The sequence below is a fragment of the Corvus cornix genome, chromosome 4 (genome assembly GCF_000738735.6).
Source record: "Corvus cornix cornix isolate S_Up_H32 chromosome 4, ASM73873v5, whole genome shotgun sequence".
NCBI lineage: Eukaryota > Metazoa > Chordata > Aves > Passeriformes > Corvidae > Corvus > Corvus cornix.
The window spans coordinates 54,490,451-54,510,531 of record NC_046334.1 but is presented as its reverse complement, the minus strand read 5'-3'; the positions used below and the strand labels follow the sequence as shown (position 1 = coordinate 54,510,531).

The 20,081-nt window shown below is 34.9% G+C and overlaps 1 protein-coding gene across 3 annotated transcripts in view; it reads left to right on the top strand.

The window, feature by feature from the left end:
• Positions 1 to 18,261, top strand: part of TBC1D19 (TBC1 domain family member 19) — a 46,761-nt gene extending 28,500 nt beyond the window's left edge. For all 3 annotated transcript variants that reach the window (XM_010401823.3, XM_010401822.2, XM_010401824.1), the window contains 10 exons: positions 2,615 to 2,689; positions 3,158 to 3,220; positions 7,576 to 7,660; positions 9,935 to 9,979; positions 11,196 to 11,228; positions 13,521 to 13,630; positions 14,900 to 14,991; positions 15,734 to 15,849; positions 16,676 to 16,746; positions 17,741 to 18,261. In XM_010401823.3, coding sequence (XP_010400125.1) covers positions 2,615 to 2,689; positions 3,158 to 3,220; positions 7,576 to 7,660; positions 9,935 to 9,979; positions 11,196 to 11,228; positions 13,521 to 13,630; positions 14,900 to 14,991; positions 15,734 to 15,849; positions 16,676 to 16,746; positions 17,741 to 17,815 — 765 coding nt within the window. In that variant the 3' untranslated portion in view covers positions 17,816 to 18,261. The remainder of the gene's footprint in view (positions 1 to 2,614; positions 2,690 to 3,157; positions 3,221 to 7,575; positions 7,661 to 9,934; positions 9,980 to 11,195; positions 11,229 to 13,520; positions 13,631 to 14,899; positions 14,992 to 15,733; positions 15,850 to 16,675; positions 16,747 to 17,740) is intronic.
• The last annotated feature ends 1,820 nt before the right edge of the window (positions 18,262 to 20,081 follow it).

The following is a 20,081-nucleotide window of genomic DNA, read 5'->3' as shown; positions in this document are numbered from 1 at the left end:
ATAGATTTTCTGAGTGAGACCTAGCAAACTCCCCATGGATCAGGTAGGATAGCGTGTGGGTTACCACAGCTATGTTGTAAGCTGAATTGCCATGGTCCAGTTTAAGCATTGCATTTACTAGTGTTTCACAGCAGTAAGCTGTGACTACTGCCAGAATGCTAACACCCTGAGATGCTCTTCTTGCATAGACTGAATACATGGCTTTATTTTTTGTAAAGTATAGTAAACAGTTTCCATATACATGTAGCTGTTTCATGATCTGCTGAATTTCATATAGACCATATGGATTTATCTAACACTTACTTTCTCTATCTCTTGTGAATGGTTTCTTTGCTGGAGTTGAGTAGTCTGTTTGCAGGCATTCCTTGCTGTAATATTTCTGATTTGCAGCTTAGGCTCTATTACCTTTATAGCTGTATGAATCTCTAAATCACATGAACCGTGAATTTCCTTTCTTTAATGTAAAACGTTATGAGGGTTTGGTGTGGGCAACATTGTGTGTGCTAGCATCCAATATTGTTGTTTGGAAAATTTTATCCAGTAAAGCTCAGCCTCTGTACAAAGCTAATATACAGCCAAGCAAGGGATGATACTAACAATCTAGCACTGTAATCATAAAAATGATAAACTGTGAGCTCGGTATGCAGGATTATTTAGAAATGTATAAACACATTGCCTGACAATGAATTGTTTCTTAGTTTTCATTTGTAATGGTACACTTCAGAGGAACTGTGTTAAAAGAGCCTTTTTAAGGTTGCAAAGACAAACATTTGAAGGTGAACAGTGTCACAGTTATTATTGTCTGTGTAAACAGTCCAATTTACTGTATATATTTTTTAATCATATGATCCTGAATCACAGAATCACAGTTATTTCCTGTGGGATGTCTGTCTCATTGCATGAAATGGATAGTGCACAGTTACTGAGAATCTGTTTAATTTTTTTCCCTTCTGTTCGTAGTGTTACACAATTGTTTAGTCTCTCTGCATGCTACTGAAACAGTGCTTAGGAAAGAAATTTGTTCATTGTCTGATGGGCTTTTTCTTCTGCTCTAATTTTTTTGAGTTAATAGGTGGAAAATCTTAATTCTAAAAATTCCAGCATGCAAAATTCTATTTCAAGTTATATTTCAAGTGAACAGCTTGTCCTTCCGGTCTTCTTAGAATCATAGAATGGTTTGAGTTGGAAGGGACCTTAAAGATCATTTAGTTCCAACCCCCTGGCCGTGGGTTTTATTTTTGTTTTGTGGTTTCTTTGGTTTTGGTTGGCTTTTTTTTAATATTAGCTTCTTGTGTTTTAATATAGACAGTCACTGGAGATGGCAAAAAAACCATTATTCATTTGGCAGTGTTACACTTGATTAGACTACAGTATTGATGCTTTAAAATTATGACCTGAGTATTCAAGTAGTTCTTTGTAGCTTTGAAAAACAGAATGTTATGTTCATACTGCAGATAATTTGCATTTAGTAAATATTTATGTCTGATCCTTCCAAAAGAAATAGTGTAATATTTATACCTCCCCTTTTTATTTCTCAAAAGGAAAATTTAAATATTTTCCCTGTGGGAGGCATCAGTACTTAATAAATACAGCTTTTGTCCTCATTTCAACTTAACAGTTTAGTAATATATTAATTCTGATTCTAAGTGTGTACTATTCACCATTCTCTCCCTCTCAAAATTTCATCTTACTTCCCATTTGTTCTTTAAATCTTTACTCTGGACTTGTCCATTTATCAAAAAAATCAGCAGTAAATCTGTAAAGCTTAGAATATACAAATATTTGTGGGGTGTCCATACAGACACCTCGAAATCAATGTAGTTTTATGAAGTGGGAAGGATCCTTGGGACGGCTGATTGAGTTTATCAATTAGTTCAAATCAATCAGAAACTGTTATTCAGCTGTAGGTGTAACGGCAGAGAGGAATTTAGGGATTTGGGAGTTGTATGATGACAGTGCAGTATTTAGTTCTATTTTTACTTTGCAAGCTCTTTCTAAGAAAGAAGGGATAGAATAAGTAAACACAGAGAAGTTTGTTCTGATTCTTCCCCATCATTTCACCTGTATGTGTGTTCTGTAGACATTCAGGAAATAATTGGAGTTTAAAAACAGGTCCTAGTTCTTTGTACTCTTCACCAGTTTTTTATATGTATTTATCATTTCATCTTTGCACAAATTTAAATTGTTTACAGGTTCATACTAGTTTAATGTCAAATATTTGGAGCAACTCACTAATGCTATTTTTTGCACCAGTTAGAGCCTATTGGTGGAGAGGTGCATGAAAATAGAGGGCAATAAATGATTATGAGCATTGCAGAGGTTTTAGGTGTAGAGAAAACCAAAGGTTGGAAGATACGGGTCTTTGGTTTGAACTGGTCCCTTCACTGTCATTTTATTAATTATCTGAAGGGGAGGTCATTTTATAATGTCTCAAATCTCAATTCTTAGGGCTTAAACTAGAACAAACCATGATAGATGCTTCATAAATATGCAGTGCTTTTTTTCAGTTGAATAAGTGCTTTTTTTTTTCTCAATTGCTGAAAATTAATTTTTTAGTTTAAATATAAATTCTGGTCATGTCTCAGACTGATCATGATAATATTTTTAATTTTAGGACATCTTGTATTATGAACAGCTTAAGTCAAATGTGATTCAGCATGACCTTTTAGTGGACAGCCTGATTTACAAAGTAAGTAATTAACTAAACAGTGAGTGATTTATGTGCTCATCACACTGGTATCTTGTTGTTGGGTTTTTTTGAACAAGGAAATTACTAGATGGTTTGGTTTTGAGGAGTGTAAAAATAATTACTGCGAACTTATTATTGTGAACTCACTCCTTGTGCCTGTGTTGTCTCTCATGTAAGACATTTGAGTTGAACCATTAAGTCATACAGGAATGATATCTTCATCTGAAGGAATAACTTTGTGAGAAAGAACCAACAGGGTATAACTGCTTCCATTTCAAGTTTCAACTCTGAATACTTAATCATCAAGTTAATATGGCATTTTTTAATTGTAAAATATGGAGTCTAAGGTTAACTATGGTTCTTTGAATGAAAATGTAACAGTGTCTTCTATCACTGTGTTAAGTTTAGCCTCCATGGGAGTCTGAAGAGAGGTCTTTTGGCTTCAAACTCTTGTATTTTTTATTACAGGATGTAAAGCTGACAGCAAGCAATGATGACTACTATTTTGTGTTTGAGGATTATTTATATCAGGTATGTAACTGTTTTTTGGTTAGAAAACATAGGAGGTGCACTCCTGTGGGATTGTATCATCTTTGGAGAGAGAACTGCCTTTGTAAGGAGAGTACAGTGGGACAGATACATCTATTTGCTGCATTACATATACTTTCTGTTCTGAGTAGCAAACTTGTACACTTAAACAGATTAAGCAGGGCAAGCTTCTAAAACTCGTGCTATGAAGGACGATGTCTTTCCAGTGCACTAAGCTGGAAAATATGAAGTCAGCCATATTTTTCCCCTTTCCAGCTTTGCAGTAAATAACCCCGAACAATTAAAAGCTGTAGTGTACAGAGAAATTAAGACTTGACAAATATATTCAGGGTTCCATTTAAAAAACCCCCTTGCTTTACAGTGACCTACTGAAGTAAGCATAAAAGATATTGTGTTGACATATTTTTAAATTAAAGACATTGATTCTGAATAAGGTAGTGATAGGTATGGTTACTTGTCAGATTGCTCCCATTGCAAAGATGTTTATAGCAGTCAGGAATCCAGATAATTTATAAAGAGTTATCTTTGTTGCTGCCTATCAAATGCCCATAAATAGAAGGAGGTTACATCTATGAATTTCCTAATGTGTAGTTGATTGCACTGTCAACATAACTGTCATGCAGCAAACTTAACATTTCCACAGTGCTTTTGATTTCATTTGTCACATCTGTTATGTTAGACTTGCTTAATTTTTTCATTTAGAGCTATGTGAAATGAAATAATTTCTTCTTTGATGGGAATATGTAAAACTGATAGTAATTTAACTAGGCAAGAAACTGTGCTTAATGCTGTTTAGACCATATAGATATAAAAATATGCAGTACTATTTAAGCATGTCTACATATAGTTTAGCAAACAAGCAGTTGAACATTAATAGTTAAGACTATAACCTCATGAAATTATGACCTTTTTTATTTAAAAATAGGTACAATGTTAAGATCTGTATCTGAATTTGTTTCAGAAATAAAATTTGCAAACTTAATAATGAACTCAAACATTGATATTTGTTCACAAAAATATGTACATGAAAGAGTTTTTCTTGGTTTAATGGTCAAAGATGATCTTCATTATTGTAACACCGTGTCTTCATCTCGGGATATGAAAATCTCATTCCTGTTTCGTTTTCATTCATTGTGTAGACTACTATGGCATTAATTAGTCATTAACTGACAGTTGCAGTGGACACAGAGTTATAAACTGTGAAGAAGTATGAACTAGTATATCATACAATCTTTTGTTTTAAAACTAACAGAAATAGATTTTGTTCATCATTCTCAGTATATAACCTGGTTGAACATTTTCCATATTTTTATATCTCTATTGACTAAAAGAATAGCTACAGAATGAAAATCATAAAAGAGACTAACCTGTCTTCAGTAATTTGAGGGAGACTCTCCAAAAATCTTTGAAAAATTATGTGGCTAGTTTTACTGCAAGGCTTTGAGGAAGAGAATATCTCAAACTTCTAATTATTTGTTGCTCTAGTTTTGATTGCAATTTTGTGGTATTCTTCAGACTCTACTTTAGAAGAAAGTTATCCATTTTCCTTGATAATTTCCTCTTTGAACCTAATTTGCAAATGGTTTACTGCCAAATTATTTTGTTCTATAGCCCCTTGAAAAATTCTTCAGTATGAGTCACTGTGATATGGGATATTATTTATTGATTTAGTATGATAAGTGGAATTAAATATTGGCTAAATAAGATAGATAATGAAAATGTTAGTTTAAACCAGATACATTATTTCTGGGTTTGCACAGGGTTTATGGCTTTTTTTCATGACTAGTTACTGCCTCTTAAGTTTTCCAAGTAATTGAGCAGAGTGTGTCCTTTGTCTGTGTGTTGTGGAATAGATGAAATGTCCATCAAAAAAAGAAAATTCGGGCTTAAAATAATGATGAGGATATTTTGTTGGATTATTGGTACCTCTTTAGTAGCATACAATCCTTTTCAGGAAAAACAATCTGAAATTATATCATTTATTTCCTTTAATATCTTTGCTTTCTTTATCCCTAAGTTTACATATCTTTATTACTTCTTCATAATTATTGAAATAAACTACAGGTACTTTTAATAAAGTAATTTCTTTTTGATAAAAGCTTTGACTTTGGGTTTTTTTCTTTCCCTCAGTGATTTGAATTCAGTGGTTTTCTTTTCAGTTGGATTATAAATATCCAGTAATTTGCTGAATATTTCTGTACTTGAAAAGGTGCTTATGCCATTGTTTTCTGTAGCACTATCATTTTGTTAGTGAGAAGAATAACACATGGATTAGTAAACTTGCAAATTCATTATTTCAGGCCAGAAGTTCAATTTGAATACTTTAGTCTTACATCCTGCATACTGAATACATGCAAAGAACCTCACCCGGAGCTTTTTAGATATAGTCATAACTTAGGTTTGAGTTAGAGTCTATCTCCTATAAAGATGCAGAGTGTTCATTTAAAGACTTCCAGATACTGGTACTGGACACTGTATTCCTAAAAAAGAGGGCCTCAAATGAGGGTTACATTCTTTCTCCTATGAGAGAACATAGTTTATGTCCTTTTCAGATTAGTTTCTCTTTCTTTCACCTCAGTTAACATACACATAGAATTACATTTGCTGGTGTATTGTTATTGTCAGTGATATTTTGGCAGCTATGAACATTATTGTGTATTGCACAAAAATAATATTTAGCTTAAACTGTTTGAGATAAAGAAACCATTCGTTTTTAAAAGACGTTTGTATTATAGAAATAGTTTTGAGATTCAAAAAAGGAAAAAGTCTCAAAATATGACCTGCTTTCCATAAAAAAGAAAACATTTAAAGCAGTAATATTTGGATGTGTCATTTTGTGCGTTTCCTTTTGACAAATGCTGATATGTGGAAGATGTTTGCACCAATCAGTGGGAAGGAAAAATCCATTCATTTTTATTCACAATAAATTATGTTGTGAAACACCATCTAAAACATTTCCACCTTTTACACCTTGACTACTAAAACAAACTCTTAAAATCTTCAAGAGCAGAGTGTTCTGGGTTCAGCTAGGGTAGAGTTAATTTCTTCTCAGTGGCTGTTACAGTGCTGTGCTTTTGATTGGGAATGAGAATGGTGTTGATAACACACTGGTATTTTGGAGTTTTGCTAAGTTGTGTTTATCCTAAGGACTTTTTCCTTATCTCATGTGAGGTAATATCTCACTCTGCCAGTGAGGAAGCACACAAAAGAAACTGGGAGGGAGCAGAGCCAGGACTGATCAAAGGGATGTTCCACACCACAGAACATCATGCCCAGTATATAAACTGGGGGGAATTACCTGGAATCAGACAGCCAACCTGGGTTTGGCAAGGGTTTGGCCTTAGTCTTTTTATTATCATTACTACTATCATTTGCCAGTATTCACTTACTAAACTTATCTTATCTCAACCTACAAGTTTTACTTTGATTCTCCTCCCCATTCCACCGGGGTGGAGAAGGAGGGGGTTGAGCGAGCAGCTGAGTGATGCTTAGTTTCGGCTGGGCTTAAACCCCAAAACAGAGGGATTCAGGCGTGCAAAAGTCATCGGTGAGTTGAAGTCTGCCTTACGTCTGCCCTCTCATGTTCATTCTTCATAGTGCAGGCTTTTGGTGCGTGAAAACGTGAAGATTTTGAAGTACAATACTAATTACCACATATTTTACAAGTCCAAATAGGATGAGATTTTATTGTTATTTTTTTCTGTGAATGCTTTTACTTTTAATTTTATACTCAGTTGCTGTGAATACAGTTGTTTTTTTTTTCATTTATGTTAACAATAAACCCCAAATATACTTTACAGTAAACAATGTGCATTTCTGAACTTTAGGATACAAGGTGAACATTATAATCTGTTTTTTGAAAGAGCTGAATTTCATGCAAACATTTTATAAAGATCCTGGGAATGAAAGCAAATGTAAGTTCTTCCAGAACTGCACACATCCGAGAATGTAAATATTTCATTTGCTTATTCACTTACTAGGACATCCCCAGGTCATAGTAACTGAGTAGAAAAACAGTCTAAAATATGTAAAAGCAGCCAGGTGCATGCACAGTCACTAATGTTGTGACAGAAAGGGATAAACGCCTGCTGAGAGGGAAGGAGGAGGGTTGAAGAATGTGAATGTATAACTGATAACAAATGAAGGTGAATGTAAAATCATAGGAAGTTCAAAGTGAGCCTGGAAATATGAACAGGAAAATAAATTTAAGTTGGTGAAGAGCTTTCAACCTTATTGGCTCTCTTAAATAGCTTCTAATAGGTGCTAATTAAGGCAGTTCCTTAAATTTGTTTGACATTACTTTGATCCAGTTAGTCAGCTGACTTTCTTTTCTGCAGGTGTTACTCTGTTTTTCCCGAGATACATCTGTATTGGAGCACTTTACTTACAGTAGTGCCACCCCGCCCAAATCATACATACAAGGTAAAAAGAGTTGTTTTTAAAAAGATCGTGTTGATTTTTGTTGACTGCTGCGGTAATACAGTATGTGAATTTACTCTGTGTTCATTATACCTAGTAGACTACACGTAAAAGAATGTTAATAAAAACAACATGTATCCAGCTGACTTCTGCACAGATTCTATTACAACAATTTAGAAGCTGATCACATAAAGGCCAGATTGCAGTGTTGTTCTTTTACTTCAGTTTTCTGTGTATAATTCTGCAGTGTTCTACCAGAGGAAATGAAACACAGCCATGACAATACAGTAAAATTGTGACAATGTCTGTCTTCATCAGAGCAAGAAATTTAAATAGACAATATTGTCCTCTGCAACTCCAATAAATTCAGCAACTGGAAGTCGTTACAGAACATTGTCTTTCCAAAGCAGTGAGTTTTGCAAATATTTGTAGACAGAAGCAGAACATGTTGCTGAAGAATTGTGGGCTCTGTTCAATGGTGTGGGAGAGTAGAGCTTTACCAAGCATACTTAATACTGATTTTTTTAAAAAGCATGGCATCTTCCAGAGTATTAGCTTATTTTTGGATTTTCTTTGACTTGAGGTCTCATTATGTTTCTTGACAATTTTTAAATTTCATGTTTCAGTCCACTTGCCTTCTCTGCCAACTTCTGATACCATTTCTCTGGATGTTTCCATGTTTCTTAGAACCTCACCTGCCTTGATTTTACCTAGAGGTTCCTAATTTTGCCTTCCTTCTTGTGTCATTCGGTAATCCAGTCACTTTTTTTTCCCCATGTACCTTCACCTTCTATATTCCCGTTTACTTCCTTGGTCCCTGGTGCCTGTCTATTTAGCCAAATATGATCCCTTAGTATTTCTTTTGCACAGGACCTCTGCTGACAGTTTTCTTCTTGCTGCTTCTTACGTTGCTATGAGTAATGTTTGTTTTCTAATTTTTTAGTTCCTTTTTTGTTGTTTTTGTTTTACTCTCTTCCACTGAATTATGGAGTTTTCTTTACCTATTCCTTGAAATGAGCAAAGGGCCCATTTGCTCACCTGAGAGCAGAACAGCAGTGGAATCCCAGGTTTCACTTCAGACACAGCCATGGCAGCCCAGAAACACAGCTATGCAGAACATCCTGCATATTCCTAGACAAATCTGGGGAATGATGTTGCTGATACCTAAATCTGTGCTGTGTAAATCCGAAAGGCTTGTATGTCCTATTTTTAGCCAATTTTCCAAGAGATGTGCTTTGTGCCAAAAATACTCATCCTCCCAGATTATAATTCCTGGCTGCGCAACAAGCAAACTATTGAAAGGAAAAGGAGAAAATATTTTTTAGTTTAATGAAACAACTCATTTGTGTAATTGGAAAGTACTGGATTTTGTTTTCATGGGCTAGTAGGCAGGAGTTTTGCAGGTTAATTTTTATTTAATTTTAGTCAGTTCATGCTGTAGGAAAATATCAAGGTCCAGATTCCATTGAACCTGACCAAAGTTTCATGTGCTGCTCTTCTACTGTGAAGACTAAACAGAATGCACAGAATATTCTATAAATTCTCATGTAATTAATTAAATTTTTTGTTGAATGTTCTCATTTTAGAACTAAAAGAATTGCAGGTTTTAATTAGCTATAATTATGTTAATAACACCTCTATATTTCTAAATAAATTGTTTTATTTAAAGGATTTTGGATTATTAGGTTCTATAGTTAAAATATGGTTTAGTAATATAATGTGTTCATTTTGCAGGGAAGATAAAATGTTATATGGTCAGTCTATATGATCAGTGATTTTCTTGACTTAATTCTTTTGCATGCAGCAGATTACTTAAATATTTGTTTGTTATCTTCCCCTCTGTTGCAGACCTAATGAAGCCTTGAATCTTTTTTATCTGTGGTTGTATCTGTTTAAATGCCTTTCGTGTCCCTAGGTCAGTCTGCCCTTACTCCCTCCTAGCTTCACAGTCTTCAAGGTCTGCAGCAAACACCTTTAGAGCTCTTAAGACATACCCAAATGGAAATCTCAATGGAACAGCATTGCTGAAATTTTCCTCCTCTCTTCTGTTGTTTGTCATCCTTCTTTGCTGGTGCTGCATTTCAGTTTTATATCTGACATTGTACCTGTCCCATTGCATTGCTTGCTTGTTTTAGACAATATCAGGTGGTCAGTAATGTAATTAGTTACAATTTTTGTAACTGTAACTTAAAATCTACTTTTTAAATTTAAATGATTTAAATCTTTTTACCTTTTTACGGCTTAATGACAATTTCTTTGTGGTTTGATGGTTCACAGGAAAACTTGGAATGGAAGAATATGCTGTTTTCTATCCTCCAAATGGTATGAATTATACTGTTGCCTCCTCTAGTGGTAGATTGGCAAGATACAGGATTTTTTTTCTCAAATACATGATAATTCCTTTTTCTATTACAAGTTATGTTTTGCTGTCACTCTGAAATTCATTAATTTAAAAGAGTAAGCTGGAAGAAAGCTACTCCAAACCCACATTCAGGCTGGTGTTAGTAGTCATAAGCAGAGTTTGTCTAAGTGTGTGGTAAGGAGAAGGAAAACAGCTTGTGGTGCAGCAGCTTGTATTCAGTCTTGTATTGGCACTTGGAAGATTTAAATGATACATGCTGAAACTGGCTGACCTCCCAGGTTTTCAGTACTCAACAAACCGCACCATAAAGTCTTTTCCTTTCAAAATTTGTGTTCATATTAAAACTTCAGACGCAGCAGATCTATGTAATTTTAAGTTAATATCATTGCTGTTGTTATAACTTCAGTTATTAAAATTGTTTTTTCAGCTCTTACCTTGACCGTTTCAATCCCTATTGAATCCTTTCCCTGCATTTGTATTTTAAGTTCAAGCTCTTTGCTCTTGCTTTCAAGGCCTTACATCACCAGTCTTAAATCTGTATCTCTGGCCTTGTCTTTTATGTCTTCTGTATTTCAGTGGAGTCATTTGCAGTACAAACTTTTGTTTCTCTTTTCTCCATGTTTGTCTCCACAATTCCTTGCAGCTTTGTAGCCATGAAGCATTGTTCTTTTGACTTTTTGCCAAAGCAGCTCCCTCTTACCAGTCATATATAAAATCTAGTGAATGGGAGCTGGAAAGGAGGAGAGACCTGTCATGCTACAACTGTCAAGTACTGTGAATGTTCTGTCTGAGTACTCCATGAATTACTAGAGGTCTTGGCCTTCTTTTTTTCCTACTCTTTTTTTGTCAGTGCATGGCATTTATGGGTTGTCATGTACCTGAAATTAGGTTCTGATATCAGCAAAGCTTCTATGTAGCAACTTCATGGAAACTGAGCTTTACTTGGCTTTCTAGGAGCTATAGCTTGTGTTTAAGCATGTAATTGGTCATACTGACGCAGGTGATACTGTACTTAAGTATTTACAAGATGGAAATCTGTGCAGGTGCAATAACAAGGAAATACTTTATTCCTGACGTAGGCAGAATACAATTTGATAACGTGGGGGGGAATAATGTTTTTTGCATGGATAAAGAGGACTATAAAAGAACAAAAGAATAAATATTTTTGTTTCATAGGTGTAATTCCTTTTCATGGCTTTTCTATGTATGGTAAGTGTGACTCTCATACACTAAAACCTCAGGATTGCTTTTTGTCGTATTGCAGTTTAAAGCAGTATGTGCTCTCCTGCAACTTTTAAACTTGTGTGTGTGCTTTTATGTTTCTTTTTATATGAAGATTGTTGAATATAATTTTAAAAATTTCTGGCTGTTTTATTTACTTATAGTATAGCTCGCTGCCACGTGGGAATTTCTTGTTTGAGAGCTAATAGCTGAGCTAAGCTATGCATCTTAATGTGTATGAATAGAGGGATGAAGTTTACCAACAAAGTCTCTTTCCTTGTGCTTCGCTTCTGGGTAGACCAAGTTATGTATGAAAAGAGTTTTTAAAAACAAGAATAATGTGAAAGGCCTGTTGCTCTATCCATTTTCCTACAAGAGGTGTTAAAAGAGCATTACATAATAGAATGGTTGCTAATTTACTGCACAAAGGAAAGCACAAATATCAACAAGATTTTTAGGAAAGAAGCAGAAAAATCTCCTTGGGTTACAGATGTATTGCAGCTATTGTAGATGTGAGATTAGATGTTTTGGCTTTTCAGTTTTTTGTTTTGGTTTATGAAAGGTATTTGTAGCATCACAGGGCAAGCAGATTGTAAGATTATACTTAAAATGCTATGTTTTGCTAATAATAAAGTTTAATGATCTCACAATCATTAAAATCATGCAATTTAAATATGAAATGCAGATTTGAACCTGAGTAGGGAATCTAAAGTCTTTGAAGTAATGAGCACTTAAGTTACAAACTCTTCCTTAGGGACCCACTAGACGGTGTTCACTTGTTCCATGTGAACTGCTTTTCAAAATGTTTGGATACGACTCTGCACTTGAGAACAGTGTCTCCCAAACTGGGGTGGGAGTTCCTCCCTCCCTCCTGTCCTTGCTCTTTGCACAGGCTCAGAATACACTGGCTCTGAGAAGGAGAAAGGGTGAAAAGCAAGGCAGCAGAAATATGGTAATGTAGCTCAAGGCTGTGGGCACAGTGGCTGGGACCAAGCAGAGCATCTTCTGTATTCCATGCTGTGCTGCTATATGAGGAAGTGTCTGGGTCCTTAGGGAAAATCCTATACCCTTTTTCCTGTTTGCATGCATACACTGTCAGGGTGCCAGCTGTCAGAGGCTGTTCTGTTACCCTGTTGGCCTTTATGTACATGTGCACACTGACAATTCCACCTCCATCTTCAAGTATTAAAAACATGAACACGGGTGACACCCTCTGCTTTTCTTACCCCTACAGAAATACACGTTTCTGTGAACATCTCACCCTACCTTAGCACCCCACCTCTCATACACAGACACTATGTTTTTTATTAAGCCACCTTCTCTGATATTTAGATATGAAAATAAATTCACACATGCATGTATCTGTATTTATATATAAATGTACCTATATCTGTGTGTGTGTCCATACGTATGCAGATAAATGTATCCATATCCAATATGTTAAAATGTAAGCTGTTAACTAAAATGAATGCACCTGTAAAATGAAGCAGTCAGTGTGATGAGTGGACAGATCAAAAGCCTATTCACAAAAAGGTATAAGGACAACTGTCTGTGAAAATGCATTGAGTGAATGGACTGTCTGTCTCAAGGAACTGGTTATGTTTGTGTGTATAACAGATTTATCTATATGCTAGACTTTTATGAAACAAGAAAAGTTTCAGAGTGCCTGTTTTACAAATGTAATCAATTCTTATTTTGAATCAAGTGTACTAGAAGACTTCTAAACAGTAAACTACCAAATGTCCATGATTTACAGATCTTGTAAGAAATAAGCACGTCTTTATCAGTTTGTCATACTTAGTGATGTTATTGTGGCAACCAAAAGCTGTTCTTTTAATGTTTTCATTTTCACAATATCCATCTTCAAGCAGTCTTACAAATAGGGCATCAGTTTGGAGCTGGTCACTGGGCCCCATGGTGCATTGAAGGTTACAGACAGTTGAATCAAAAACTTGCACTGTTCACATCGCCTTACACCCCAGAGATGCTCTCCTTACAGCATATTTCTTACGGTTCCGAAGCCAGCACTGTAGTAAGCAGGTTCTAATCGGTTTAACTTGAAATATGTAGGAATAATATACAGAAGGTATCATACTCCTTTTTTTGACTTTTTACATTACTGTTATTGAATACTTCTTTCTCAATAATTGGTTTAGTATGTTTTTGTAAATTGTGGTACTATAAATTAATTGGCTTTTCCTCATACTTCATGCACTTAATCATTGAACTCTTTCAGCAGTTTACAGTGTTGAGTCAATTATAATTCTTTTATCTTTTCAGTTGCTCCACTTTGTTTTCTGTACCATGAACCTTCCAAATTGTATCAGATATTCCGTGAGATGTATGTGCGTTTTTTCTTCAGACTCCATTCCATCTCTTCTCATCCCTCTGTAAGTTCATTAGGAATTAAATCCACTCACTCGATACTCTGTTTGCTACAAAACAATAATATACAGTAGCATGGTTTTCTATGTGACTAAAATGTATCCTTTTAAATATAATAAAATATTTCAGGCAAGCTTGGGAAAATTATTAGGTAATTCCAGTCTGGATATTGTTGTTTTCTATGTCAGTGTTAGTCTTTGCTATCATGTACCTTATTAAAATAGTAAGTTCTCATTTTATGAGGGTATGGGGTCTTTTATAAGAGTCAAATTTTTTAATCTAATAGGTTTCTCAGTTCAAGGGGTCACGTAAATGCAAACTCACTTTCATTGAAGACATGTAAATGGACTCTGAACTATTGTCTGGGGTAAAGGGACTAAAATATATGTATAGGGATATTGTTTCAGTGATACCAATTTAGTGTCTGTTTCTTTAACTGAAGTATCTTGCTATGACAGCATATGCTTTTTACTACTACTAGATGAGTTTAAATAATGTGGCTGTTTGTGACCAGGACCAGCTGTCTTGAATGTACAACAGTTGTAAAAATTGGCTTGTCTTCTATTTGTGAAGAATAAAACAGAGTAAATATTTCTTTTTTCCTTCAAAAAGTGCTGAAGAGTTACATTGCTTTTTGAAAATATTTCCTGGTTAAAAGAAAATCCTTTTCTTGGTATACCATTTAAAGGCTATGTATTGTGCTTTCCATCTTTAATAGCAGAGAAAGGGGTCAAACCAGAGTCTATTCATTTCCATGGTAATTTTTTAAACAATTTTTAACGTGTTTATGTTTAACTATTTTTGTAGTTATCCCTATTGCTGTTTGGTTTTACTTATCAAAGAGATACTTTTTCTTACATCCTTTATTTTTTAGTGCAACTGAAGTCTGTTTCATCAAAGTAGAAATATTTCAAGTAGATCATATTATAATAACCCATTAAGTACTTCAGCCTTGACATACAAACACCATAAGTAACTCAGAGCTGAAAGGGACTAACAGTACGTATTATGTTGCTAATACATACACAGATGTAGTGGTTTGGTCCAAAATACTCATTACTGTTTAACCCATGACAACAGAATTGCAGGAGCAAGGCTGTAGTGACTGAAGGTATTAGAATTGCTTGTGCCTTTCTCACCTGAGTTGAATATTATATCATTAATAGTGTTTTATTGCTTGAATTAAAAATTCCTGCACACTTACATGGTGATACTGTTTTCTCAGATTTGACAGGATGAGTGTTAGTATTCAGGATATGATCTTGTTTCCTTAGGGCATTGTATCATTGTGCTTGCTTTTTGAGACTCTTCTACAAACCCATCTGCCCCAGCTCTTCTATCACCTCCGAGAAATTGGAGCTCAGCCGTAAGTACTTCTTTCTGACTTGTTACAAGTATTGCACATTCATCATTCTGAAAATGCTTTTCTGCAGTATTTTAATTTAAGATCTATGAGAAATTACACAAAAGTATAAACATCAGTGTGCCATTTTTCCTTGAGAGTCAGATGCAGTGCTTTGTCTAACCTGCGTATCTGTGCTTCATGCATTTCTTCTGTATGCTCTGTGAAAAAGAAATTTATTCTGTGAGAAATGCTCTATGCTGCATTATTCAGCTAAATTTCAGTAATTCATGTTGGATCTGATGGAACTAAGGTATTTCCTAGGGGACAGAATACACAGAGATGTGTTAGTTGCTGCAGAAGGTACTGGAAGGGGCGAGAGAGCAAGAGTCATTTGATAGTGAACTCATGGTGCCAGGCACAACAGAACCTGAAAACCTTTTTGTCTTAATTGGTATCCATCTTAATAGCATAATAGCAGAAAGGATGAAACATAGAGGGTGATAATAGCTGAGGATCACTCTAATGTGATTGTTTGATCAGAATGATAAGGAGAATGATGTTAGTACTTTATCAAATGAGATGCTAAATAGTTTTATGATGGCTGTTGCAAATTAAAATATTGATTATTACTGCAGCAAGAGAAAATGCTTGTTCTTCCTGGAAGAGAAATGTGGAAGTACAATGAAATATTTTCAATTTATAGACAATCCAATCATTATGGGAGGCAGAAATATAATAACCATTGTTTGTCACTTGTTTGCAGGCTACGAATTTCATTTAAATGGATGGTACGAGCATTTTCTGGTTATTTAGCTACAGACCAGCTCTTGCTTCTGTGGGACAGAATCCTGGGATACAATTCTCTAGAAATTCTTGCTGGTAATAGAATTACTTTTACAAAACATGTGAAGTCTGTGTTAATGTAAGGCAAATACATGTTAGCTTCAATGTATTTTGTGATGAGAAGAAAATGGTTGCTCTTTGAATGAAGACAGCAGGTTACATATGTGTCGAAGCATATATCATCTAGAAAAATGGAATTGCATGAGTACTGCATCTTTAATAAAAAATATGTCAGGTAATTTGTTTTTTTATGGAAATGCTCCAAAAATGCTAAGTGCTCTCTGAACAGAACATAAGATGTTCTCCCAGCTTCAGTGGTAGTGGCAAATGAATTCATCACCTTTCACAAAATACAAGATTCATGTTATTTATGGCAACTATTTCTACAGTCTTAAAGCAATTGAGAGTCCCCTGATTTTGCTGGATTTCTGCCTTTGAAGTGGCATCTTTTAAGACACTTTGAAAGTTTTGTAGTTAAATAATGTCCTCATATTTATGAAGGTTCAAGATGGAAGTTTTAAAGAAAACATGTATCTTCAGTTGTGTCAGTTTTTAAATACAAAGTAGGTGAGTAGAAGAGAAAAGGTTTTGGTTCCATTTGTACATACAAGACAGCTTGTCCCTTTTAATTAAAAGCTAATCATCTTAAACTCAGGCATTTTCACTCAGACTTTTCTGAAGGAATGTTGTGTTTTTCCTGTCTGAAAGAGTGGTCAAAGAAACTCAAACCCAGCCACCTGTTGTATATTATTCTTCAGAATCAAGATAATTAAGCTAAGTGAAAATTGATATTTTATATCAAGATTAATTCTAACCACCACTTATCAGGTCAGAAATTTAAATATTGGACATTTTCTTTCAGTCCTGGCAGCTGCTGTGTTTGCTTTCCGAGCAGTCAACCTGATGGAGGTGACATCACTGGCTGCAGCTGAAGTAAGGATAAGTTTCACTTGGAGGAGATTGAAATAGTTTCTGATGCTTTGCCAATAAGAGTAACTTAAGCTTCACATGGCACATGGTGCATAGTGCAAATCTTTCTGTCTAAATTCTTACCTTAGGAAAAAAATCAGGAAATTGTGAGCATGCATTATGTGTACATAATGCTGTTTTTCTGGAGTAAAAGGAAATAAAGCATATTTGCAATAAAAATGCAGTGTTATACAATTATTTTGTACAAATAGGTTTTTTTTTCTTTTTAATATATAATCACTGTTAGTGGTATATATTGTTTTTGCAATATTGCAGAGGTTTGTACCCTTTTCCTCTGTACATTTTAGTTGCTTCTGTTCTAAAAATTACAAAAATTTTACAAGATTAATTTGGCAATGTGAATCTGAAATTTCACTGTGTGTACTGTCACAGGAAATGAAGAAAAGGAAGTCATTAGGATGAAGATTACTATTATTTATATCTAGTAACTTACTAATTTTTTTTTTCAGATATATGGGGATGGATTTTTTTTCCAGACTTTGAGAGTTTGTGATCAGTTTCTTTAGCTTTTTTAAAACATACTTTCAGGAGAAGACATGGATTATTTGAGGCATTACATTGGACTTACTTCACAAGTACTAGCCAAGCCACAGGATAAGGATTCTTAGTTCCCAATTATTTTTAGAAGCAAGTTGAAATGTTAGACCCCTTATTCACCCATGATGCCGTGTATATTTGAAGTAAGGCTAAAGGCTAAAATTAAGTTACTTGGGTACTATACATTGGGTAAATATGTTTTTTCTTTGAAATGTTAGAATGAAAAATTATGCAATAAGGTACTAACATAAACCAGTATAATTTGTTTCTAGTCATGTCCAAATATGATTATTGGCAGTATTGTAGTCAGTATTTGAATCTTTTCCTGACTTCTTAACTTGCTTTAAGGAAATTTGGTTCAAATTCCAAGTTTAACAAGCCTTTTTGATTTTCATCCTAGGCTGTACTTGCTGACCTTTCAACCCTGAAAGTTATGCCTCTTCTTCAAATCTTCTTGTTTGCTACAGTCACTTGATCTGCTTCAACAATACCACATTCCAGGTTTTCTGGAGGGAGAAGCTAAGCATCAACTATGCAATGTCTGCATAAAACCAAAATTAAACTCCATGTATAAAATCAACTTAGAAATAATTACCTTAATATTTTCTAACTGGAAAAAATAACTTTGCACATGATTGTGTGAAGTGCATGCTAATGAATTTCACTGTAAAAGCAATGGTTATTACTTGTACATTGAGAATGACTACTTGTACAAGTAAACAATATGAATCACTGTCTAAAATGCATGTAATACTAAAGTAAATGTAATTAGTGATCTGAGTTTTGTGATGTTATTGTCAGAGTTGTAAAAGCTCTTATTCTTTTAATATTAAATTACTTTTTCAGGCTTACAGCTTAGAGGATATCAGCTCCAGTACTGTCAAGTGAGAAAATAGAAAATAAAGATACTTTTACTTGCAAGATTATTTTTTTCTTGTTTTCTAAGGAAAAGATGGGGTCATCCATCAGTTTTGCTATCCTTATCTTATTTATTCTTTTCACAGAAATTTTCTCCATGTTCTTTCTCATGTTAACTGCTCCTGTTTATTCTTCTCATACACAGAGATGTGGTCACGCATTTCCTGTTCATCTTTGGTTAGGTATACAGCTGTCTCAGGTGTCTGCTGAACTTCTACCCAGAGTCCCATCAAAGGCATAAAATATGTTCCCCTGCAGAGAAGGCCTGAGCATAGCTTCCTTCAGAACCTGTGGAGCCAGTCCTTGCATGAGACAAAATATTCCCCTGAGAATGATGCCAAGAGTCCTTTCGCGGTGCCCCACACCCTCTCTGGGAGAGCAGTGCTACGCCTTTGACAGTGTTCCAGCCTCTGTTATTCAACAGCTCAGGCTTCAGTGCAAGAGCCCTGCTTGTATTGATGTGTGATGGGTTGTCACTACAGTCAGGCTGGCATCATCTGTTTGTGAGGTCTTCCTCACAGAGTTTGTTTGATTTGTTTAATACAAAGTTGGAATCAATAATCTGATTTGAGTAAGTATATCTTAACACCTGAAAAAGGTTCTAAGTCAGATAACCATGGTGGGTTATATAGTGACTGCATTTGCAATAGGACTTCTGTCTTTGCGTGGTTTATGTACATGTACATGCTTATGTACATGTAGTTGTCATTATTTGTCATACTGAGTGTAAATCAGTGATACATGAATCCTTCATAGTTTGCTCAAAATTTGACAAGTGATGTAAGCTGTAGTCTCAGATAGGGTTATGAGCTTTATGTCTGTGAATCTTCTTGTCTCTGTCAGGGTAATGTAGTAGAAACTTACTGAGCTAGTAAATTTATAAGGCTAACTTAAAAAAGGTGAAGTTGTGGACTCAGTAGTATCACTTCCTATATAAAGAACGAAACTGCTTAGCAGATATATAGCAGTGTGAGAATATTTGGGGAAGTTTTGCTCTGGATAACAAAGAAAACGGATGTTTTCCTTAATATTTGCAAGAAGTAATTTTAACTGTTTAATGAGAGGCTTTTCTATGACATTTAGTTTTTAAAAAGACACGCGACAGCTTTTATCCTTTACAGCAAGTATTACCCTGTTTTATATATGGGAAATGAAGGCACAGAAAGATTAAATGATTTGCTAAAGATTACAGAGTAAATTCCTAAAGGAGGTGAGCAGTCTCTCCTCTCTTGAACTTCTGTTTACATTTCTGGATACTCAGTTTGTGTATTAACCACAAGATCTTATTTCATCTTCAGAACAACACATAATATACACCTACCTCTAAAAATGCAGCGTTTTGCAGTTTTTAAAATCCATAAATTGGGTAGCAGTTTAGAAATTATAATGTTACAAAGCAGTCACAAGGATTGTGGCTCAATAAGGTCATTACAAGGTTACCATGGTGTTCTAAAGAATTAAAAGTATTTACTAAATAGCAAGGGAGATTCCCTACAGGCCTGCTGACCCTCTAATTCCCTTTGCTTTGTGCTAGTACATGGTGCAGAATCCGAACAGTACCAGATTGGGATTTTGAGCAGTATTTTCTCTTTTTCATTTTCAATAAATTTGGAAATGCTATAGGTAGGCAGAGATAGAGACTGTTGGATTCTTGTTTGAACAAGCAGTTCTGTGACTAATAGAATAAGGTCTGGTTTTATCTCCCATCTCCCTTGCATCCCCTCCACCTTCCCCACTGGGGTACTTAAACTGTTCCTGACCTGCAGTGGTGTTTTCTTGATGACTGGACAGGGAACCTTGTGCTCTGGAGCTCATGAGGGTCT